This window comes from Malaclemys terrapin, chromosome 1 (assembly GCF_027887155.1).
Source record: "Malaclemys terrapin pileata isolate rMalTer1 chromosome 1, rMalTer1.hap1, whole genome shotgun sequence".
NCBI lineage: Eukaryota > Metazoa > Chordata > Testudines > Emydidae > Malaclemys > Malaclemys terrapin.
This window is the reverse complement of record NC_071505.1, coordinates 94,039,684-94,062,656: the sequence shown is the minus strand read 5'-3', so window position 1 is coordinate 94,062,656 and position 22,973 is coordinate 94,039,684. Positions and strand designations below refer to the sequence as shown.

The 22,973-nt window shown below is 51.4% G+C and overlaps 2 protein-coding genes across 3 annotated transcripts; one reads left to right on the top strand and one right to left on the bottom strand.

Moving 5' to 3' along the window:
• On the bottom strand, positions 1-10,216 carry LOC128830424 (arf-GAP with dual PH domain-containing protein 1-like). 2 transcript variants are annotated; one of them, XM_054016249.1, is made up of 11 exons: positions 9,935-10,216; positions 8,615-8,745; positions 7,553-7,644; positions 7,387-7,469; positions 6,750-6,862; positions 6,127-6,273; positions 5,678-5,761; positions 5,204-5,266; positions 3,443-3,514; positions 2,445-2,676; positions 1-1,234 (listed from the first exon to the last, which is right to left on the bottom strand). In XM_054016249.1, the coding sequence occupies exons 1-11, from the start codon at positions 10,023-10,025 to the stop codon at positions 1,083-1,085; spliced, it is 1,260 nt and encodes a 419-aa protein (XP_053872224.1). In that variant the 5' UTR covers positions 10,026-10,216; the 3' UTR covers positions 1-1,082. The 2 variants fall into 2 exon arrangements, with proteins under 2 accessions (XP_053872224.1, XP_053872225.1); XM_054016250.1 differs by lacking the exon at positions 1-1,234 and adding an exon at positions 2,013-2,322.
• A 7,360-nt stretch (positions 10,217-17,576) lies between these two features.
• NOL12 (nucleolar protein 12) lies at positions 17,577-22,667 on the top strand. The gene is made up of 6 exons (XM_054016248.1): positions 17,577-17,708; positions 18,392-18,497; positions 18,990-19,038; positions 19,661-19,803; positions 20,812-20,903; positions 21,910-22,667. The coding sequence occupies exons 1-6, from the start codon at positions 17,635-17,637 to the stop codon at positions 22,079-22,081; spliced, it is 636 nt and encodes a 211-aa protein (XP_053872223.1). The 5' UTR covers positions 17,577-17,634; the 3' UTR covers positions 22,082-22,667.
• Positions 22,668-22,973: the final 306 nt, after the last annotated feature.

Sequence of the window (22,973 nt, the reverse complement as noted above, 5' to 3'; positions counted from 1 at the left end):
TACAGTGAGATTTTTTATTCATTTCTTTCTGAGCTTATTACATTACTGAGTGCACCATTAACTCCAGTTAGCCCCTGTTAATAGACACTATGTACATACACATGCTGCTTGTATAATAAACCATGGAGACATCAGAAGGGGTTGAACCTGCAACTTCCAGGATCCAAAACACAGGTCTCTACTGCTTGAGCTAATGAAGAACTCCTTTAATTATGTATAAGTAGCAGGCTGTTATACTTGTTGGGGCCAGGCAGGAGAACATGAACCCACATGCCAATCCAGTGTATTTCACTTCTATGGAGGCAGTGTTGCCTAGTGGATAGAACATTGAACTAGAAATCAGGAGACCTGGGTTCTGTTTTCAGCTCTGTCATGGTCTTCTGGGTGACCTTGAGCAAGTTACTTCACCTCCCTGTGCCTCAGTTTCTCCATCTGTAAACTGGAGAGAATTATACTTGTTCCTTTGTAAAGTGCTTTGAGGTCTATTGCTAAAAAGTGCTAGATAAGAGCTAGGTATTATTATCATGGAACGCACACAACTGTTAAAATGTACAGCTCAGAATGAAAACAGTCTCTGCCACACTGTCGATAGTCATATAGTGTCTTCCCCATACTTGTATCAGTGATTCCCTAATTTATATATGCACATACACACCAGTTCTTTAATCTTTGCAGCAAAATTTTGGAAGAAGGTCGCCTGTGAATATGTGACTTGATAGTTGTTGAACTGGGTTATTGTGTGCAGCTGGCATGGTCAATGAAAAAGAAGGTGCCAGCCCTGGCTGTAGAACTAATTTTCTAAACGTCCTTCCTGGATTTATGATGGTAAAATGTCAAACGTCATTATATTTCCAGAAAAATTCAATTCTTCCTAAGCAACTGAGAAGCCGTTTCCTTGTAATGTTATAATTGCTTCTAGACTACACTCCCTGCCAGAGCTGCACTCCACCCTGCAAACCACCCATGTTGAATGAGTGCTTACTGTTTCCACTTTTATGGTAGCTTCCCCTTTTCCAGTAAGGTGCGATAACGGAAGTTTAAAAGACAACACCCCCTCCCCCACCCTTCACCACTCCTGGTACTCAAACCTTTAAAGCCCGATTGGATGACAGACCCTTCCAGTCTCCAGTTCGATCACAACATTGCTTAGGAGTGGTCTCAGTGACTGGTTGCTTTGAATGTTCAGTCTCGAAATGTGTCTTCCATTTAAAGGGGTACAGTCTAATTTGCTCCCCTGCAACAAAGGGAGGTTGGTTGATCTGTTTAAGAAAAAGTGCTCCAAACCATGAGGTACTGGGAGAGTCTTGATTCTCTGGTGCACAGCTCCTCTTCTCTCTCATAGCACTCTCCCAAAGGGCTAAGGTAGGGTTACCATATTTTGTGCCTCCTAATGGAGGACACTCCCGGGGGCCCCGGCCCCGCCCCCAGCCCCGCCCACACCCCAACTCCGCCCCCTCCCAAAGTCTCCGCCCCCTCCCCTGCTTGAAGCCTGAAGCAGGTAAGGGGGAGTGGGGGGGGGGGGGAGGAGGCGCGGCCCAGGCTGGCCCCCGGCGGCGCCAGCCTGGGTCGGCTCGGGCCCTGGCCGACCACCCCCGGCGCACCCCCCGGCTCCCAGCCCCGCGGGCCGGCTCCCGGCCCCGCGGGCCCAGCTCCCGGCTCCTGGCCCCGCGGGCCCGGCTCCTGGCCCCGCGGGCCCGGCTCCCGGCTCCCAGCCCCGCGGGCCCGGCTCGGCCCCCGGCTCCCAGCCCCGCAGCTCGGCTCCCAGCCCCGCGGCTCGGCTCCCAGCCCCGCGGGCCCGGCCCGGCCCCCGGCTCCCAGCCCCGCGGCTCGGCTCCCGGCCCCGCGGGCCCGGCTCCCGGCTCCCGGCCCCGCGGGCCCGGCTCCCGGCTCCCGGCCCCGCGGGCCCGGCCCGGCCCCCGGCTCCCGGCCCCACGGCTCGGCTCCCAGCCCCGCGGGCCCGGCCCGGCCCCCGGCTCCCAGCCCCGCGGCTCGGCTCCCAGCCCCGCGGGCCCGGCCCGGCTCCCCGGCCCCGCGGGCCCAGACCGGCCCGGCACTGCGACCCTGGCCCGGCCTGGCCCCCGGCCCGGCTCCCGGCCGGGCACCATGCCCCCGGCCCCGCACAAAGAGGCCCCGGCCGAGCCTCCCGATTTTCCCGGACATGCCCGGCTTTGGGGGATTTCCCCCCGGACGGGGATTTGAGCCCCCAAAAGCCGGACATGTCCGGGAAAATCCGGACGTATGGTAACCCTAGCTAAGGCAGAGTAGAGCTGCAGTCCAGTTCTCCGGGGGGTTCCTAGGAGCTGAGCTTGAAGTAGGCTTCAACTGTAGGGAAGGCAAATAGAGGGTATATCAGAGTAGGGAGACAGGCCAGCCTCAGTTCTCTCTGTTATGAGGTTGGTGGGCGGGTGCAGGAGGAGAGAAGTGAACACCATCCTTGCACTTACTTGCATACTCCTGGGGGGTCATGGGCTGTTCAATGACCCGACTGAAGGCCGTGATCCAGTCCTGCCGGTCGCTCTCTGTCTCGCAGGTGAAGAGATACTCCCGGTCGGGGGTAACGATGGTGAGGCCGTACTGCCAGGAGAAGCTGCCCTGAGCCCCCGCTGGCAGCCCTTGCTTGACGCTGTATCCATGCTCCCTACTGCCCACGAACACCTCGCCTTTAGCAAATGCATCCTGCACAGCAGTAGGGAAAGGCAGATGTGTCATGGGGAGGGATTCGCTGGCATCCAAACAGACATGGCCCAGAAGCGCCTGAGCTAGGGGAGTTTGGGAGACGGGGCAGAGCAGATGAGTGCAAAAGGTCTAAGGAGGGGTGACAACAAACGGGATAAAGGGAACTGGTGGTTCAGAACACCAGGGGAGTTATACTCAGAGGAAGCAACTAAGAGGGGATGGGATTTGGGAAGGGGGGTGGGAGGGATGAGCAATGATCTTTGGAACAAGAGACCAAAGAATATGGTGGGAGGAACTGGAGGCTCTAGAAGGGCATTAAGGGGGATTACGCAGAGGGTGGCTGGATAAGAAGGGTCTCCTGTCCCCTTCCTGCTATCTTGAGATAGCGTCACTTCCACCATATCGTTATTATAACCCAGTTCCCATTGCTTGCAGGACTGATGCAAGCACAGGGCTTGGAATGACTAGGTGGTGGGGGAGAGATGTGTGTGGAATGGGGAGGCCAAGCATCTGTTGATGGACATTTGGGGAGTTATGTCTCGCCTCCACCCCACTAGGGAAAGGGACCCTTCAGCTGTTCCTCGCCCCAGAGCACAGCACAATAGAGCTGGATGCAATCCAAGTTCTGACTTACCAATAGGGTGACCAGATGTCCCGATTTTATAGGGACAGTCCCGATTTTTGGGTCTTTTTCTTATATAGGCTCCTATTAGTGCCCACCCCCGTCCCGATTTTTCAACACTTGCTGTCTGGTCACCCTACTTACCAATGGATCCTTGAAGTACATGAGTCTGCGGTGATCCAGCGTGAACCAGCGCTTCTTGAAGGCCTCTCTCTGCTGTGGAGGTGAAGAGGGGACATTTATAGGAGGAGAGTGCCCTCTGCGGGGGAGAGAGGGGAATTGCTACCGCATTTCATTTAAATCCGGGGCTTCATCTAGACCAGGGGTTGGCAACCTTTCAGAAGTGGTGTGCCAAGTCTTCATTTATTCACTCTAATTTAAGGTTTCACGTGCCAGTAATACATTTTAACATTTTTAGAAGGTCTCTTTTTATAAGTCTATAATATATAACTAAACTATTGTTGTATGTAAAGAAAATAAGGTTTTTAAAATGTTTAAGAAGCTTCATTTAAAATTAAATTAAAATGCAGAGCCCCCCGGACCGGTGGCCAGAACCCAGGCAATGTGAGTGCCACTGAAAATCAGTTGACGTGCCGCCTTCGGCACGCATGCCATAGGTTGCCTACCCCTGATCTAGACCAGGGGTGGGCAAACTTTTTGGCCTGAGGGCCACATCGGGTTTTGTAAATTGTATGGAAGGCCGGTTAGGGGAAGGGGTCCCCACCTCCTATCTGCTCCCCTCCCCCCTGGGACTCCTGCCCCATCCAACCCCCCCGTTCCCTGACAGCCCCCCTGGGACCTCTGCCCCATTCACACACACCCCCCGCTCCCTGTCCCCTGACCACCCCTGCTGCCCCATCCAACCCCTCCTCTCATTCCTGACGCCCCCCGCCCCCCCGGACCCTTGCCCCATCCAACCATCCCTTCTCCCTGTCCCGACTGCGCCCGGAACCCCTGCCCCTGACTGCCCCCTGCTGCCCCACCCAACCCCCCCTCCTTCCTGACTGCCCCCCCGTTACCCCTGCCCCCATTCAACCCCGTTCCCCGCCCCAACCCCTATCCATACCCTCGCCCCCTGACCACCACCCCAAACTCCCCTGCCCTCTAGCCAACCCCCCCTGCTCCGTGCCCCCTTACTGCACTGCCTGGAGCACCGGTGGCTGGCGGCGCTACAGCCGCACTGCCTGGCTGGAGCCGGGCCAGGCCGCTGCCACCGCGCAGCACAGAGACCGGGTCAGGCCGGGCTCTGCAGCTGCGCTGCCCCAAGAGCTCACAGCCCCGCTGCCCAGAGCACTGCGCTGGCGGCGGTGCGAGCGAGCTGAGGCTGTGGGGGAGGGGGAACAGCAGGGAAGGGGCCGGGGGCTAGCCTCCCGGGCCAGGAGCTCAGGGGCTGGACAGGACAGTCCCGAGGGCCGGATGTGGCTCGTGGGCCGTAGTTTGCCCACCTCTGATCTAGACACACAAACTGGTCTCAAAATCCCTGCCCTGGAGAGAACTCACTTCTGCTGAGGTGAGAAGGGGATTCAGCACCCATGTTCTTTCAATCCTGAGTGTCTCCACCAACATACAGACTTCTCACCCAAAGGGCTCCTGAGCTCAGGTGACAGGGAAGGTCAGTCTCCAAGGTCCATATGCACGCACGTACATACACTTAATAAACCCACTCTTGTGGGATGAGTGAGGAATTCAGCCTCCATCTTCATCTAATTTTGCATCTCCTCATTGCCACCCTCACTGCTCCCCAATGAGACCCCAGCTGTGCCCTAGCTGAGGCACAGAGCAGCATTGCCGCGGATCTTTGAGAAGTCTGGGGATATGATGACAAACATGAGGATCCTGAAATGAACCCGGGCAGGTCAGGAACCCTAGTGTCTCAGTTAGATTCCTTGTGCCATTCCATCTTACCCTGGGACCAGTCTTCTCCATGTACCCCTCCTTCAGGAATTTCTGCATTAGTCGGCTTTTGATCTGCATAAAAGGAGAATGGTATATCCCAGTACATCTTTCACTTTAGCTGGTTCTTCTTGTTCACTCCCTCCCTCTCAGCCTGCCCTCAGCGCTCCAACTCCTCTCTTCTCCCTCCCCCAGCCAGAGCCCTCATCCCCACACACACCTGAACCCCCTGCCCCAGCTCTGAGCCCCCTCCCACACTCTGAACCCCTCGGCTCCACCCCCACCAGACATCACTTCCATATTGGTGCTCATAGCAAAATTCATTCCACACATGGATGTAAAAAATTAGAGGGTACATTAGCCAAGTCACAATAGTGAGTTCTTCCCCAGAGGACTCTGAGAGAACAGATAAATTCCTCTATCTGGGTGGTATTAGATACTGATACCAGCAGGGGGGCTGGTTATTACTCTCAGGTGATCTCTTACCTCATTGTCACTGGCCATGGGAAATGCCACCTTCAGGTAATGAACCTGCACTGCGCGTATCGCATTGAACCAGTCCACTATCTCCTGGGGAGGGAAGCAGCACAGGAGAGAGAGCTTCAGAGTGACCGGTGCTGACCCACTCCTCCAAACAGCCCCTTGGGAATACGTATGAGCTCCTCCTGTGGCCCACACTCTCACAGCATTCCTCAGTTTCAACCCAAAAGCCTATATACCAGTCTCTACAGTGGCTCCTAAATTATACAGCAACTCATCCCCCAGCCAATCCTCCTGCCCCTTTCCCTCCAGTGACACCCCCACACACACACATGCAGCACTCCCACAACATGTAGTACAGTGATTCTGCCAGCATTTTCCTACACCATTCCCTCCAGCACCTGCTACTGCTAAAGGCTGGGATTTCTGTCTCGGGCTAGGACAGGCCCCTGTACCTTTCCATCCTCGTGGTAGAGGAAGATATTGCGGGTCTTGTTATCCTTGAGGTAGCTGATCTGCAGGCCATTGGGGTTCCTGATCTTTACTGGCTGGAATGTGGCATTGATGGTGTCAATTTTAATATTTATTTTGGGCTCTTTTGCCTGAGAAAGGAAATGGAATCGGTGAGATCTGGCCCTAAAGATACAGATGGGATAGAAACCATTGGCTAGAGACTGAGAGGCACTGACAAGGCAAGCGGAGAGGAGTCCTTTGGGCAGAGAGAGTGGAAAGGCTTTCCTAGCACCAGCAGAGGGAGTGTCAGAGGTTTGGATGCATTGAGTGTAAAGGGGAGAAGAGTAATGTCTCCGTGGCACGAGGTAGGGGCTCTCTCCCCAGGTTCGGCTGTGCTGGCAGCACTAAGGGAAAATCCCTCTGGGAATGTAGCGAATGGAAAGGATCACCCTTTTACCAGTAAGGGACGCTGTATCCCAGCATGGGGGACTCTGAGGGTGCAAGGGGAGTCCTCAGGACTGTGTGGGGAGAATAGAAATGTCTCCCTGGCACCAGCAGGGGGCACTCTCCACAGGTTGGGGTGCACTGCGAGGCAGGAGCTGCCCTCCAAGTAGACCATACTCACGTCCGGTTTGGCAAAATACTTGAGACACCCATCTCGCTCAGACAAGAGAAACTTGCGGGGTAAGAACTGCCCGTTATCCCGGCCCCGTTTCCATAGGATCCCTTCCTTCAGCCCTAGGAACAGAGAGGCCAGTCTGTGTGAGAGAGCTCGCTCTCTGCATGTACACCTCAGCCTCCCAGCTCCCAGCCCGCCACACGTAGGCACTTGGCAGTGACCCAGAGCTCTGCCTGCTTCGTTCTGCATGCCCTCGGGTGCAGGAGTTTGCTTTGCTGCACTGACAGGAGAACTTCAAATATGACCACTGTCGTCGTTGGGAGTGGGATGGAGGAAGACCGTGATTCCTTAGCCTGGGGCACTGGCCAAACCAGCACTGTGAACTCCATCACATCAGTGCCAGCTGGGACACTAGTGCTGTGAGCTTCCTTGTGGCAGTGCCCAGCCAAGATGCCAGCACCATGAGCTTCCTCAAAATAATGCCCTGTAAGTACAAGCCATCATGTGAGCTCCTTCACAATAGTGCTGACAGGGCCAGTGGAGATGTCAGTGCTGCGAGCTTTCTCATGCAAGTGCCCTGTCAACACCCAGCCAGGGCTGGGGCAGTATAAATGTGAGGGATAAATCCATGCCGTGCTCTTACCGTTGGAATACGGCAGCTGTCTCCCTGGCTCAGTGAATTCCTTGCGCTCATACTTGGCCCGTATCCACTGCTCCCTCAGGACTCTGTGGAGTGACACAATGTGGGGCTTAGTGACAGACTGAAGGATCCCAGAAGTGACCACCCTCTCTTAAGTAATCATTCTTACTGGCAGTCGGCGTGGGTTGGCTGGTAATAGTAAATGGGGATGTGAGCCTCGTACGTGGCTTTAGCCACTGCGTTCCCATGCTGCTGCAGGAACTGCAAAATAAGACAGGAGAGTCAGTGCTTTCCCTTTGATGCAAATTGCACTGTGGGCCTTTCCCACCCCCCTACACGCAGGGTGTAGCCATCTAAGCAGATCCCCTTTCCCATCCACTGAAATGTCCCTGGATGAGAGACTACACAAGGGTTGGTATCTATCAAGTCTCAAAGGCCTGGTCTGACTTAGAGACTTATATCGATTGTACTGAACCCAATGTAATTATCGCAAAAGTGGTTAACGTGGGGGCAGTGCACACGCACTTGGCGTATGTACATTTGTTTAGTGCTCTTGCTGTTCCATCCCGTGTATTGTGGCAGCAGCAAAGCCTTTTGGGAACATATCCCAGAGTTCTCAGCTCCTCTCCAAAGTGTGGTGCTATACGGATGATTCTGCATGGCCGTCTGGGAGACCTGGTGAGTGCCCAGGGGGACAGTGGGCAGAGAAGTCAAGTTCCCATAGATCCCATTGGATCCAGCACTATTTGGAGGCTTTTCCCAGAGCGCCGTGGAGTCTTCCAAGGTGGAGGTGGAAGGGGTGCCATGCTTGGACTATTGAGTCCTGCATAAGACCTAGGGCCTGGTCTCCATGGTATTGGCCGGTGGGGAATCAGTTGTGTGCAGCCAAGGGGACCCCGGGTCTTGGCGGGGTATGTTTCAAGCAGACTTCCACCCTAGTCATAAAATAACATGACGTAGGAATAATGCAGAGCCATTGTCTTCACTCTGCCCACCAAAGGGTAAGTGCATCATCGTCCATCAAGTTGGGGGAGGGATGGGTTGGGGGGAATCCTCTCCACTGGGGTATTAAAACCCTTCTACTAGCAAAGAGGCTAGTTATGAAATGAATGGCTCAAAAGGCCTGATCATATGGTTTCACTTTCCCAGGACCCAAGAAATTGAGTGTTCTGGACAAAGAACCCCGACTTGAGTTGCACTGCAGCAGGGATGCAGGTAAGAAGACTCTCACCTGCACCTGGGCCTCATCCCAGTGGTCCATCCTCAAAGATTTAACTTTGCTAATGTTAGGGATATTGCGGTGGATACCTGAGCAGCTCAGGCAGATAAAGACACCCAAAGTATGAGATGCCCAGTCAGGATCTAAGGGTAAATAAAAAGGGGATCAGTGGCAGGTATTCAAGGGAGATATGCCAGGACTGAGAAATGTGCTGTCAAGGCCCCCAGGGAAATAGTTGAGGAGGGCTGTATAACCTCAATTTCATGTGAGCTGAGTTAGTCACCTGCTGGGGAATAGACACCAGCTAATAAAATACATCACTATCGTTCTATCCTTCCTGCTGTTCCAAGCAGTAGGATAATGATCTTATATCTAGATTGTGCCTTTTATTTTGAAGGATCCCCAAAAAATTTACAGACTCTCTCTCTTTCTCTCTCTCTCAGAATCATTCACCCAATACAGAAATGCAGCCACCTCTGGGGTGGAATATGGCAGCTATTTAACAATGCACAGCAACACACATCACTGTTCAACGAAGTGAAGAACAACACTGAATTCAATTGAAACGAGTAGGAATTTAGGAAGGTTAAATGTGATTAATTACCAAAAATTGAATTTGGGGCTAACGCCCTCATTTTGCTGAAAGTGCCATGGGGTCTTTTAACCTTCCTCCAGGAATTATGATCTTGGATTTCTATTCCTTTCAAAAGATGGCACTTCTAGTAGAACAATATCTCCATGTCAGGACATTGTTTCAGTGCTGGCTCTAAGGAGAGGATGGCTTTCTGAATCACTCACACCACTTTTTGCAGCATCTGCAATTTCTTTAGAAGCTTCTCTGTTAAGTCCTGACCAGGCCTGACCCCAAGGAATTACTCAGCTCTGACATGACAGCAGCCCAAGGTGGTGTGGTTGCAAAATCTCCCCATCTTTCTGCACTTCAAGGGGTGGGATGTCCCTGTTCTTCCTCCACTGCGCACAGTAGGGTCTCTTCTACCCAGGTACCATCTCCACACACAGAAAACAAATCCCTGAACCTAGTGTCCAGCTAGGCCAATGACTCTCCCACCATACCTTCCCCCTCCATGGAGGAAAAACTCCTCCAGACAGCCCATATCAAACCACAACCTGACACACTGCTCCCCCAAGGCTAGACAGTTTCTGACACCTACTCCTCCACTTCATCCCCAAAACTGGCTACTCCAGCTGCCCCTCCTATGGAACTCTCTCCCCAACACCAAGCCCCAATTTGGATCCATTTCTGCTAAGTGTCCCCTTCTCTCCGCCTCAGCCTCTTCCCCAACCGGGGTTACTGAGACCCCAGAGACTCACCTGGCTTCCCACAGTCTGCGCACAAGGCATTCTCAGCTCTCCTCCACACCTCTTTTAGGGCTTTCAAATTCTTGTCATCCTTTTCAGCCATTGCCTCCAATAGCTGCCCTTGGGCAGGGCAGGGCCAGGAAGGCAGCTACCTGTGATCAAGCCCACTGGCTCGCCCAAGGGAGAAGGGGCTTGGGGCAGGGGATCAGTAGGGTTAATAAAATCGGAGAGCAAACCCTATTGGATTGACAGAGTGCAGCAGAGGGAAAGAGACAGAGGTGTGTGCAGGCTGAGGAGGAGGAGAAGGCCGACTGTGTGGGCGTGAAGGGAAGTGCAGCAATTAACCACAGAACCGGTTTTTCCGCATTTCTGCTGGTAAAAGGACAAGCTCCAGGAAAAGAACACAAGCCGCAGGCAAGTTGCTAAAAGCAACACAGGTTCAGAGGCGACACCCAGTGTCAGGAGTAATGGCCACCAGGCCGCCTCATAATTAATAATGTGCCAGGGTTCATCAGAGGATCTCAAAGCACTTTATAAGCATTACTGAAGCCTTACAAGCTCCCTGAAAAGTAGGTATTATCCCCATTTTACAGATGGGGACAGTGAGGCAGAGAGAGGTTAAGTGGCTTGCCTTAGGTCATACAACAAGTCAGTGGCAAAGTTGGGAGTCCTAATGCCCACTCCCCTGCTGTTACCACCAGACCACACTGTCTACATAGTGATTGGATATTTCAGGGAGTCCTGCAGCTTGTGTCTTGAGGCACACTGACATGACTGAAAACAACCACAGCACCCACCCTGTAACTAACAGAACAGCCTGTGTCCTGCTCCCAACAACATGGACTAAACTGCAGCTCCTTTAAAGGAAGTCTGGAGATTTGTTGTATGGACTGATGGAAGAGAAGCGTAGCTGTGAGTGAGGGGGACACAGCTAGTTCATGTGACCCGATCTCTGTAAGGACAGAAGAGGGGGATGTGGGACCTGACTGCCAGAGGGGGTCATAAGATATCATGTTATACACATCTAGGGCCTTGCACACCAGCAGCCGCTTTTAAACACCACAGTACGAAGTGAACTTCAGCCTGAGCTGAGAAAGTCCCACCCCTGCCTAAACCTGATTGGGAGGGAGAGGCTCCAATCAGGAACCTTTAATCTTGGAGTCGAAAGGTTCCACAAGATTCTGTGGCAGTTGAGGTTTGGCAGTGGGCTTTTAGCCCCACCCCCAGCCTGAGGAAGCTGACTGGAGTAGAGGCGAGAGTGACAAAAGATTTCAGCCAATGGGGCTTTGAGGCAGGAAAGCAAGTGCTGAGAGGAATGGAGCTCCTGGGATGATTGCCCTGTGGGTCCCCACTGTAGAGGTGCCTTGGGTTTAGGTCCTGGAACTAGGGGTGAGGGGTGCTACCGCACCCCCTGGTTTGAAGTGGTTTCCATCATATCTAGGGTTTACAGTTTGGTTCAGTGGCTCTCAGCACCCCCACTATGCAAATTGTTCCAGCGCCCCTGCTGGGGCACATGAGCGCAGCACGTTCTAGAGGGCCATGTCCATTGGGGCTGCGTGTGCACCCCGCCCGTTCCTCATGCCCCGTCCCCCACGCCCCTGAGAGCATAAAAGGAGGTGCTGATCCAACAACCACTCCGTTCCTTCAAACCACTGTAGGCAGCGAGTCGGCACTGACAGGACATGCCACTTCCCTTTTGATCCTTGCTTTTCCCCCTCAGGAGATTTTGCTCTTTTTCTGTATGCAGCTGCTTGTTTTAAATAGAGTTAGAGACAGAGTCTGTGTTAGATTCCTGATCCACTGGGCACTTAACAGCCTCCTTAGTCTCCATCAAGTGTTTCCAGTGCTGACGTGCACACCCTTTCAATGGTCAAAGCCAAGACAACTGACTTCAACCTTGTCTTTTGTTTGGTAGTTTAACGTCCATCACAGATGACCACATGAGATCCCTCTTCCATTAAGGAAAAGGGCATGTTCCAGGCCAGGGCCCAATTTGTAAATCCTTTAGTTCTCAGACTGTCAAACCCTAGATACCTGCCTCAATTACATCTTTTACAGAGAATCATAAAGGCAACATCCTCAAGGGCAGAAATACCAGAGAAAGCCACACTGAGATCTCCGTCTCACATGGTTGAATCAGGATGCAGGGCCACTGGTTCCCCAATGGACAGAGACACAGACCCCCAATCCCCAAACCCCTGGAATCCATGCCAAGGATATTGTGAAATCATCCTTTCAGAGCCAATCAACCTGACTGTCCTCTTCTCCAAAGCCAAGTGTCATGGGCAATAAGGAATCAGCTCCTTCTACAAGCGCTACCTCTACCTCTGTGTCCAGCTCTTGAAGCAGGCCCAAAGACTGCTTCCCATTACAGTATCAGGGTTCTCCCTCACTGGTGAAGACAAAAATGTAAAGAAGCCCCAGGCATATTACTCTTTCAATATTACTCTAGCCATACGTCAGCCATGTCCTTGACAGCAGAGCAGCCCATCCCACTCCCTCAGTGCCAAGTGCTGCAGCTTCTTCTACCTTGGCTACTTCAGCATCAGGACCCTCTGCATCGACTGTTGCATCTGTGTCTTCCTGGGACCTTTCAGCACCGAGGAGGTCCACACCTCCCTTCAGCTTGGCCCTTACTACTACTTCCTCAGCACAAAATAAAGAAGCCCCCACTTGCCCCTTTCTATTGTCCCTGGCATGCTATCTATGTGCAGCAGGTTTTGGAGCCAGAGCACCCCAGAGTTAAGCTTGTTGTTGTCAGGAACAGGACCAAGGTTCATCCTTGGATTTCTCACTTCTAGCATATTCATTTTGGTGAGGCTCCTTTTACCTCTTGGATGCCTCCTGCTTCCTGGGTTCCTCCTGGCATATCACTTCCATAGCCTTATGGCTCAGTGATATCGTAGCCTCACGGGCCCATGTGGGTTCCATTACCTGTACCTGAAAGGGGTTGAACATCCAAGAAGGCAGAAAAGAGGCCAGGATGGTTACACTTTCTTCTCCTGTGAGAGCTCCAAAGCATCTCCCTCAGAAATTCTGATCCGAAGAATAGGAGGCTGAAGAGACTGATGTGTATCCTGCCACAGGACCTCCTCATCCTTTCTATTCATCTCCAGATGACACTGTGGCTCCTCCAGCAACTTCTCCTAATGACTACAAAAATACCTATGTGGAGAACTGCTGAGACTCTAGACCTGGAGCTGGCAGCTGAGCAGAGAAAGTTTCAGTTTGTGCCACATATTACAGGCCCTAGTAGGGTAGCTATTCCCACAAATGAAGGCATCCTGGAGCCCTGAAAGGATCTGTGGCTCACATCAACTTCCCTTCCTGCAAAAGACCTGACTGAAGATACCAAGTTCCCTGAGGTTTGAATGCTTTTGCAACCACCCAACCTGCAAGAAAGAAACCAATCATCTGATTCTCCTTGTTCTCACCTAGGGAGAGAAATTCAAAGAGGTTAGATCTTCTGTGGAAAAAGGCATACTCCTCAGCCTCCCTCCAGATGAGAATAGTCAGCTACCAGGAAGTGTTAGCTATATACTGCTTCCTCACCTGCATAGGCACGGGAACTAGGAGTGCAGGGGGTGCTGCAGCACCCCCGGGTTTTGCACAGAGCTCTGCTCCTGGCCCCACACGCAGGCTCCCAGCCCCACGCCCAGGGTCCCAGCTGCCAGCCCTGGGTCTGGGGCTCCATTGCCGGCCCTGCGCCTGGGGTCCCGGCCCCGTGCCCAGAGTCCCGGCTGCTAGCCACACACCTGCCCCCAGCTGTGGCCCCAGCCTCAGCCCCCTTATCCCTTTCCGGTTCCCCCCCTCCCGGAGACACGGCCCTGCTCCCGGCCCCAGCTCAGGGGGCGGGGGCACAGACAGGGGTAAGGGAACTGGCTTTCAGCAGCCCCACTATTAAAAGTGTTCCAGTACCACTGCTGGGATAAACTGTCTCACCAGGATCAGCTTCCCGAGGCTGTTAAGAAGGAAACTAAGTCAGGGACAGCAGAGGGTCATCAAGTGACAAAACATGCCTTCTAAGCAGCTTTCGATGCAGATGATAGCAGCTAGAGCAGTGGCCATACCTGTGATGCATTCATATTCCTTGGTCCAGTCTTTAGGTTTGCCTGAGAGGTCCAAAGAACCATTGAGTACCTCTCTTTTGAGGGGCTCTGTAGGATAAGTATAAAATTAAAGAACTAAAGTTAGCTTAGGTTAAGAAAATACATATGTGTTGTAAAAAAAAGGCTGTGATTAGCAAGTAGAAGGAAGGCTTTGAAAATAATGAGTTATAAGGCCAAAAATAATAAAGTAGGGAGGATGTCTGGTTCAAAGAATAACTAATAAGATAAGGGACATTTTCTAAAAAGAAGGCCTCTGATCAATAGGGGTGACTGCAGATGGCTTTAAATCACATAGAGAATGAGCCGACACAGCCCTTCCCCAACCCACATACCAGTGTTAAAGCCCATGTGAACCCAGGTGCAATGGGAAAACTGTTCCACACCAAGAAGGAGGGGAGGAAAGGAGACTGTAACTCTTATGTGGTTTAAGAGTAGAAAGAAGGGTGAACTGTCTCCAATTGGTTTTTAGTTGAAGTCAGTAATTGGCAGTGACATCACTTGTTTGTTAAAAGATATAAAAAGTAAACTCTTAAAGGGTTCATTGCTAATACCTGCCTGAACACGTTGGAGCTGGCTGATATGAGTCTGAGCACCCCTGGGTTTAGCTCAGTTGTAAGTATCTTGATCAAATGCTTCTAAATGTTTTGTTACTGTTTGGATGTAGTAAATTGCGTATTAGTTAGGCTTTTTAGGCATGTTTAGAGCAATTGTATAAGTACCATTTGGCCTTTTGATTTAATAAAAGAATTAATGGTTAAATTAGTGTTTGGTGATTTCCCATATCAATATTAATAATTTAAAATATTATTAATAATTCCAACAGGCATAATCTGTTTAGCAACAAAACTAATGATTCCCTGAATTCTCTATTAAAGATTCAAGAGCAATGCTGAGGTCTCTAGAACTGTTATCCTCCATCTGCAAAGAAGTTAACTCCTTAGTTTAGATTTCAGTCTCCAGGGTTATATAGGTAACACACTAACCAAAGGCCTTTACACAAGTCCAGAGAGTTACTTATGAGATAGACATATTTTCACAGAGATCAGCTTCTGCAACTGTTAACTGGATGACCGTGTCATCTGCTGCAAGGTCTCATATCTGACAGTCCAGTCAAGAATCTTGGACCAGCCTTCTCTGTGGACCTGTTCCCCTCCTCCTGCTCCTTTGGCAACTGCCTTTCTTATTTCCTTGTTGCATGGAGTAGAATTGCCTCAGGCCAATTGTTCTTAAAAATCATTTCAAAGGGAAACTTTATCCAATTTCACTCCATGCTGCCTATACCCCTCTTCCACATCCCTTTCAGGGATCCCTAGCATGAGATAGTGCCAAAGGAAGAAATGTTATCCCTTCTCCACTTGGGTACTGTAGAGAGGTTCACTCAGCACTATAGCTGGGTGGAGAAAGGTCATTCCATTTCATGGAGGATGTTAATATTTCAAAATGGGGTTTAATTCCAAATTTCAAAATTCTCCATGAAAGGGAATGGATCCCCATCTCTGGAGCAGTGCCCTTTAAGTGCTGCCCAGAGCCAAGGACCCTAGAAGCCTGGGGTTCCCAGCAGCCCACCAAGTAGGCTACTTAGGTGCCAGACAGGCAAGGTGGGAGGAAAACAGCTGACACAGTGTTCCATGGGAACTTCAGTGAAATTGCACCATCTCTGCAAAATATTTTGAATTGGCAAATTTGGAACTTTTCACACCAGCTCTACTCAGCAGTACAGTGGAAATAAAATAACAAAAATAAGCAATGTAAATGTTTAAAGCACTGTGCAGGTATTAACTTAATAACACCTACCATTTCCTAATGCCTTCTACCAGTTGCCTACAAGAGGATCCACATAGGCAATGCTAGAAGCAAAAGTTATTTCACAGTATATTTTACAGTAACTGTAGTGATCCACATTCTTCTCTGCTATTTCAGTTTTGTGATAGATTCTTGAAATAGTAGAAGGGAATGACAGTTTGGGCCCTCCAGACAGTCATGAGCTTGTGCATGCAAGGCATGCATATCACCTACAAGTGGGAACCATGCAGGCAAATCATCTCAAACAATAACCGTTATGGTAAGTAACCATATTGTAAGTTGTTGTACCCTTCTGTAAAGAGTGGGCACACCATTTCCGAATTATGAGAGGGAAGAGTGGATGTGCTACTTCCAGGAGCTCCGATAGTATGGTGATGAGCACTGTATAAGAAGCTAGATAAGGCCATGTCTACACTACAAAATTATGTCAACCTAACTTATGTTGGTATACAGCCCCCACCGTTATTAAATCGCTTGTGTGTGTGCACACTTGGCTCCTTGTGTCGGTGGTGTGCATCCTCACCAGGAGCGCTTGTATCGATTGTATTGTCAGTGTGGGGCATTGTGGGATGGCTCCTGAAAGCCAGTAATGGTCAATGTAAGCAATGCAGTGTCTACACTGACACTGAGTCAACCTAATTACATGGACTGTGACTCTATGCTGCTCGGGAAGGTGGTGTTACTAAATTACGGTAGAGAGGCACTAAATGTAAGTGGGAGGCAAATAAGTGGAGCCATTCCACAGGCAGGTCAAGGCAAGGCAGCTTAGTAACCGTGTCTTGTAGACCAGGCCTAAATAAATAGGATAGAGAGGGGAAGATAATGGAGCTAGTCCAGATTGCTCCCTTATGTGCAGTTGCTGGAGAAATGTATTCACACTCTTGGTGCCCTGCAGTGCATTCGTCCAGCCACTACATTGAGGGGAACATCTCCAGGCTAGTAAAGAGTCCCCAGTGGCAACATCTACGATGAGTTAAAGGAACAAAGATAAAGGGCCACTTTATTCTGTGGGGTTATATGGTTGTAACCGAGGGCAGAATCTGACCTACTAAGAGGAGAACAGGTAATTGACAAGAGGTGGCTACAGAAAAGCTGCAAACTGAAGAAGAATGAAGTTCAGATCAGGAACTAGAGGAAAGGCAGCAAGGCTGTGAATTGATCCAGATTTTATTCCCTTGGTTGTTAGTAGGTAAGGTGTCAGTACCTCAGAGAAGGACCTGCACAGACTAGCCAACCTAAGCCTTCAAAAATCACAAGTCATTCTCTCTCTCCGTCGCCGCTCCCCGCCAACCTAGGATCCCAGGATTGGGAACTTCCAGCTATTGTTATTAACATCCAGAGACTGTTCTGGGAATGGCCTCGGGCATTGGGGGGTGGGAGAGGAGAGCCCCAGGAGAGCAGAGACACAGCTTAGGCGGATATGAAGCTCACTGAGGAGCTCATCCTTGCCCAGAGCTGAGCCAGGGGGTAAAGGGTGGGTCGGCGAGCTAGGGCTTGCATTGTGCATACTGTCGGTCACACTTGCTGAGGCTGAGGGCCACCTGGCCCTGGTCTCTCCCGCGCCCCAGGCCGAATCCTTCCCGGATGGGGCGTGGAGAAGGGACATCCCTTCACCCCGGCCTGCCAGCTCAGTCTGTATCGCTCCCCTCCCCGGCCAGCCCGGAGAGCGGAGCCGATCTGCTGGGGGCGGTGCTGGGAGGCCGCGTGTGAGCCGCCGAGCGGAAGGAGGCGGAAGAGCCGGGCGGGGCCTGGCGGGCGGCTGTTCCCCGGAAGGAGCCGCGCTGCTGGGCCGGGGCCGGGATGGGCCGCAAGAAGAAGGGGGGTAGCGGCGCGGGGCTCCGGCGGGCGGTGATTTTCGATGAGGACAGTCGGCGGTGAGTGAGCGGGGGCCCGAGCCGGGCTCCATGGGTGTCACGAGGGTCCGACGGCAGAGACGCCGCCGATCGTCCCCACGTGTGTGTGAGGGGCAGCTCCCCCCCTTCAGAGTCACCTCCCCATGTGTGCGTGTCGGGGGAAAGGCAGCTGGACCCCCACTTCCTCCAGGGGTGCCTCCCCACGTGTGTGTGTGGAGAGAGTAGCTGGTCTGCACCCCTGGTAGAGGTGCCTTCCCACGTGGGAAGCAGACACCCACACATACCCAATAGGGACGTTTTTTCTCTCCCTGCCTCTTTCTTGGTATGCTGAGTGAGGCGGGCCTCTTGAACTGGTAGGAAACAAGATTAGCTGTTTCAGAGTAGCAGCCGTGTTAGTCAGTATCCGCAAAAAGAACAGGAGTACTTATGGCACCTTAGAGACTAACAAATTTATTAGAGCATAAGCTTTCGTGGGCTACAGCCCACTTCTTCGGATGCTGTGAGCATCAGTTTTGGGAATGCTTTATGCTGGCCCTCCTCCTCCTCCTCTGTACTCTGTGGAGAGTTGCAGGCCATGCCAGACTTGGTTTTCTTCCTCCCATTCCCCACTCCTTTCTCTCGGGGTGGGAGGAGCTTCTGCAAGGGTCAGGGCTTCTCTTCTGTTCAGGTCAGGATGGCTGTAACCTGCCCCGTGTGCACTGCAGGGAGTACCTGACTGGGTTCCACAAGCGGAAAGTGGAGAGGCGGAAAGTGGCGGTGGAGGAGATCAAGCGAAAATTGAAAGAGGAGCAAAGGAAGATGAAAGAGGAGGTACTTTCCCCTAGGTGATCTATGTGGTTAGTTGGTTAGAGGTGTTTAGTTCGTGGCAGTATGTTGTGGCAAGGGGCTATACAGTAGTTGGGGAATAGCTGGGGTGTTTCAGGCCAAGGGTAAGGTGTATTGGCAAGACAGGGTGCTGAGAGGGGAACAAGACAGGACTCGAATAGCTGGAGGTTCTGCAGCATTTGGATGTATCAGCAGAGCTGCGTGGTAACTCCAGGACTATAATAATGGGATGCATTAGTAGGGTAGAATTGAGGTGCGCTGGCACAGCTGTGTATGGAGGAAGATTACACCGCCCGTCCTCACACTGGCTCTAGCCAATGCTGTATATGCAGGACAGCTTGACACTTGACATTTATTTTGCAGCCCAGTTGAGGAAGGGTGGGGGCATGCTTTGGGCAAGGGTTTAGAGATTGTGCCATGGGTGACTGCTGGTAAGACTGGAAGTACTGCAGTGACTTGACTTGTTTCCCTTTCTAGCGGCACAAGGAGTACCTGAAACTGCTGACAGAGAGAGAAGAGGCCCTAGGTGAGTGTTGTCTCCTGTGATGGATCTGTACCCCATGATGACCAACAACTCAGTTGATGGGGGGACAAATGGCTGGGTGCTGAAGCTACAAGGAGGAGTTTTTAACTGAGGGCCAACCTGATGCCTTAAGGTTTTATGTCCTGCTGTTAGGAGACGTGTGTTCAACCTCTCCTTCATTGCTGTGATGTGAGTTGGGAATGAAGCAGAGGCAGCCCAATTAGCCCAGCAATTATTTTATTGCCCCCTGTGCCTGACTGAGAAGCAGTGTTGATGGGCTATGGAGAGGAATCCCTCTGCCACCATCTTTCCAGGCAGAGGCTGTATCTGGTGGGGGTGGGAGGTATAGAAAGCAGCAACTGGGAGGTGATCTGTAAGGCTTTGTCAAGGTGTGAGACCCCCTATATGCGGGGAGAGGATGTTTGTTCTTATTGACTTCACTCTCTGCCTCTGTGGCTTCAGAGCCTTCTCAGCCCTGTAATGCTGGGTGCAGCAATTGGGCCACCTACCCATATAGAGCAGGAACTGATCAGGGTGAATTTGGGCTGGGGAGCCCATTTGCTTTGTGTTTGTGTTGTTCACACCTTTCCTGCATGGTCAGTGATGTGTTTTGTTGACTCTGCAGATGAGGCTGATGAGTTGGAACATTTGGTGACATCCCGAACAGAGTCTGTGAGCATTGATCACCCAAACCACACTGTAACTGTGACTACCGTCAGTGACCTGGACCTCTCAGGAGCACGCCAGCTAGGACTCAGCTCCTCTGGGGTACGACTCTCTGCTGTGTCTCTGTCCAGTCCTCATCGTGTTAGTCTCAAAAATCTCCAAAGCTGGTTGGATGGGCCCAACATTCCCTAAATATGACAGTAGTTTGAGTCTACTGGGGCCCTCAGTAGGAGCAAGAATGGGAAAGGAGACTAGCAACTTTTACACTCTTCCTCAATTGCCATTGTTGGTTCATGAGTGGGGGGGGGGAGGGGACTTTCCCGAAAGGCTGCTTCACGCCCAAAATTAAGTTCTCTGATATTCCATAGAAACTTAGTGTTGGTGAAAGGTGGTGAGTTGATAGCTCTGGTGGCTGCCGTATCCCCAGAGCAGGTATGACACGACTAGCTAGTGTACAGACTTCCCTACATGGCCTGTCCACTTGGCCTGAGTCCTGTCTTGAAGAGATCATCTCTATGGTGAGAGGGAATTTGTCTCCGTGACCCACTTAGTCCTTGGTCTCTCTGCTGAGACTGCAAATGAGGAATCCAGTTAGTTCCAGCTGTGGTGGCTTTTTGGCATATGGAAACCCCAGAACTGAACTGAGACCTCAAGCTCATTTCCCAAGGGTCTCCAGGCAGTAATTGGTTGGAAACGCCTTGTGATCACTATGAGCCTATGGAGTTGAACCAGTAACGTAGAAACAAAAGGCTCCCTGTGTGGTAGAGGGAATCCTGCAGATCCCTGAGGACATCTGCCCATCCAGAAACCCACCCTGGTGTCTTTTCAAAAATGAAACCCTCTGATTCATAATGAAACTCCATTCTGTGTCCCTTTAGACCTTAATTACAGATTGGGTCTTGGAATGGAACAGCATAGTGGTCCCCTATTGGTCTGTGGAGTCCTTCCTTATGGTTTACTGAGACATTGGGAACCAAGTAGTGGAGGATTTGAAGAGTTTGAGAAGGAGGTCATTTATGAGAGGATCTTTCTTTCACAAAGTTGTTGTCCGAATGAGAGAGCTGTGGAACCACCTAACGCTGCTCAGACTGACCTGTTGTGTTTTGTTAGGGAGGAGGTAGTGGATCAGAAGAAAAGGAAACGTCAAGCGGATTCACAAGTACATTGCCCAAGAAGTCTGGAGATCCCTTCCTGTCCCAGAGGTTGGTATAAAACTAGGCACCTCTCTCCTCCGGCCCAAACAATCCTGTAGCATTCTACCACCTCTAACTTGGATATCTGGAGTATGCATGTGGGGAGACAACATAGGGTTTTGATGTCCATCCTGGGCTTGCTGTGGTGTTTTGTTAAGCTGATGCTGTGCTCATCAGCTACCAGCAGAGGTCACCGGCAGAACACAAGCATAGATGGGCCATGGTGCTCCAAAGCTGGGTTTGAGGGGTGTTTTGCGCTGATGGGTAATGAGTGCTCAGTAATGTTAATCCCTGCTAGTGGCAGCAGAAGGATATTGGTGCAGTTTGGGTGAAGTCCCGCCCCCTCCTCAACAGATTTGCAAAAGGAGACGGTTTGCCAATCAGGTGACTTTAAAGCTTAGACCTGTGGCGTTCTCAACATTTTCTAGTGTCCGGGATTCAAAGCTGCTTTGGGGGCATTACAGGGTGGTATTTAATGCTAAAGTGACTGGGCTATGCTCCATTTTCAAAGGGATTAAAACTTTATGCAGCATGCTTTGACTGCAAGTTCTTTGACACAGAAGTCATCTTTTTGTTCTGTTTGTACAGGCCAAGTATAATGGGGTCCTGATCCACGATTGGGGCTCCTAGGTGCTAGTGCAACACAAATATAAATAGCATGGTGCCCTGCATCACCACAAGCAGGCAAACTGCCTTTGTAGTGGAAGCTGTAATCCCCTTGTGTTTAGGCACCCCTCCATCCCAGCTAGGTCTCAGGGCTTGTCTACATTGTAGTGCTTAGTGGAGACACCACCTATGCCAATGGGAGAGCTTAATCCACCTCTTTGAGAGGCGGTAGCTATATCAGCGGGAGAAGCTCTCCCATCAACATAGCACTGTCTACACAGGGAGTTATGTCAGTGTAACTGCATTGCTCAGGGATGTGGATTTTCCGCACCCCTGAGCGACATAGTTATATCAGCATAAGTCTGTAGTGTAGATCAAGCCTCAGACTTTCTCTCTCTTTCCTCTACAGGATCTCTTCGCTCACTGCCTCACTGCACGCACGCAGCCGGAAGAAGCCCAAGGGAAAGCAGCTCCGGCGTGGCCAAGACCCACACAAGAAAACCCAGAAACCTAGTGCTGGACGAACCAGCAAGTCCCAGCGCCGGAAACTGACTGGCAAAAGAGGGCGCAACCAAGACTAATAGATAAACTGAAGTGGAGATTATCTGCAAGGCAAGACTCTCCATTTGGCAACAGTCTCTGCCTGATGTGAATGCCCAGTTTGTTGTGGATGGGACCTTGTTTGGATTCTTGTTCGACAAGCTGTACAGCCAAGCCCATCTATCTCTTCTCCTGGTTGGGGCCAGTAAACGCTGGGCCCATCATTTTTCACTGTAATTGCATGCAGTGGAAGGTCTGTTACAGTCTCTGTTGGGTGGGGCTGTGAATCGAGCCTGGACCTGCCTTTTCTGCATAGGTCCCTCTGTTCCCTGGAATTTCCTCTTCCCATGGAAGCAGAGGAAAGCTAGTGTCTTACCTTACAGAAATGGAAGAGTTGGGTGTGGAGCGAATGACATCTAGATGGTTTACAAGAGGAGGGGAGGGCTCAACTTCCACCTATGCTCTATTGCATTGACTTTGCATTCCTCCTTGCTCAAGAAAGCTGGTCCCACTTTGAATGTCTCGTGCTCTTTGCACAAAGCCACATGCCTGTATACAGATAACCAGGGTGAGATTGGTAACTTCCTGGTGTAAATCTTTATAAATATCACTTTGTAAGAGTGCAAATGTGTGTGCCTTATTGCAGGTGGGATAGATAGTAGACTAAGCCTAGTTCCAGCTGGGAGGAAAGGGATGGGTCCTGTTGTTGAGGGGTGAGGAGGGCCTTGAATTCTCCAGCACATAGCTCCTCAGGGAGAAGAACGCATGTGGAGATGTTTTAGCGGCAGTACTGAGATAGGCATGGCAGGAGTGAATTGCTCCATTGGTCACTGAAGGCTGCTATCTTACATCTGACGGTGTGACAGTTTAGAAGAGTAAGAAATCCCCTAGTGCACTGGCCCAGCTATGTTGTGCCCATGGTGATGGCGGAGA

Excerpts from the sequence above, each read along its gene's own strand:
- LOC128830424 (XM_054016249.1), bottom strand. The coding sequence starts at position 10,025 with ATGGCTGAAAAGGATGACAAGAATTTGAAAGCCCTAAAAGAGGTGTGG. Across the intron at positions 7,470-7,552 it reads CCAACCCACGCCGACTGCCA|AGTCCTGAGGGAGCAGTGGA; the intron begins GTAAGAATGATT and ends GTCACTCCACAG. Across the intron at positions 6,863-7,386 it reads ACAGCTGCCGTATTCCAACG|GGCTGAAGGAAGGGATCCTA; the intron begins GTAAGAGCACGG and ends CTCTGTTCCTAG.
- NOL12 (XM_054016248.1), top strand. The coding sequence starts at position 17,635 with ATGGGCCGCAAGAAGAAGGGGGGTAGCGGCGCGGGGCTCCGGCGGGCG. Across the intron at positions 17,709-18,391 it reads TTCGATGAGGACAGTCGGCG|GGAGTACCTGACTGGGTTCC; the intron begins GTGAGTGAGCGG and ends TGTGCACTGCAG. Across the intron at positions 20,904-21,909 it reads GATCCCTTCCTGTCCCAGAG|GATCTCTTCGCTCACTGCCT; the intron begins GTTGGTATAAAA and ends TTTCCTCTACAG.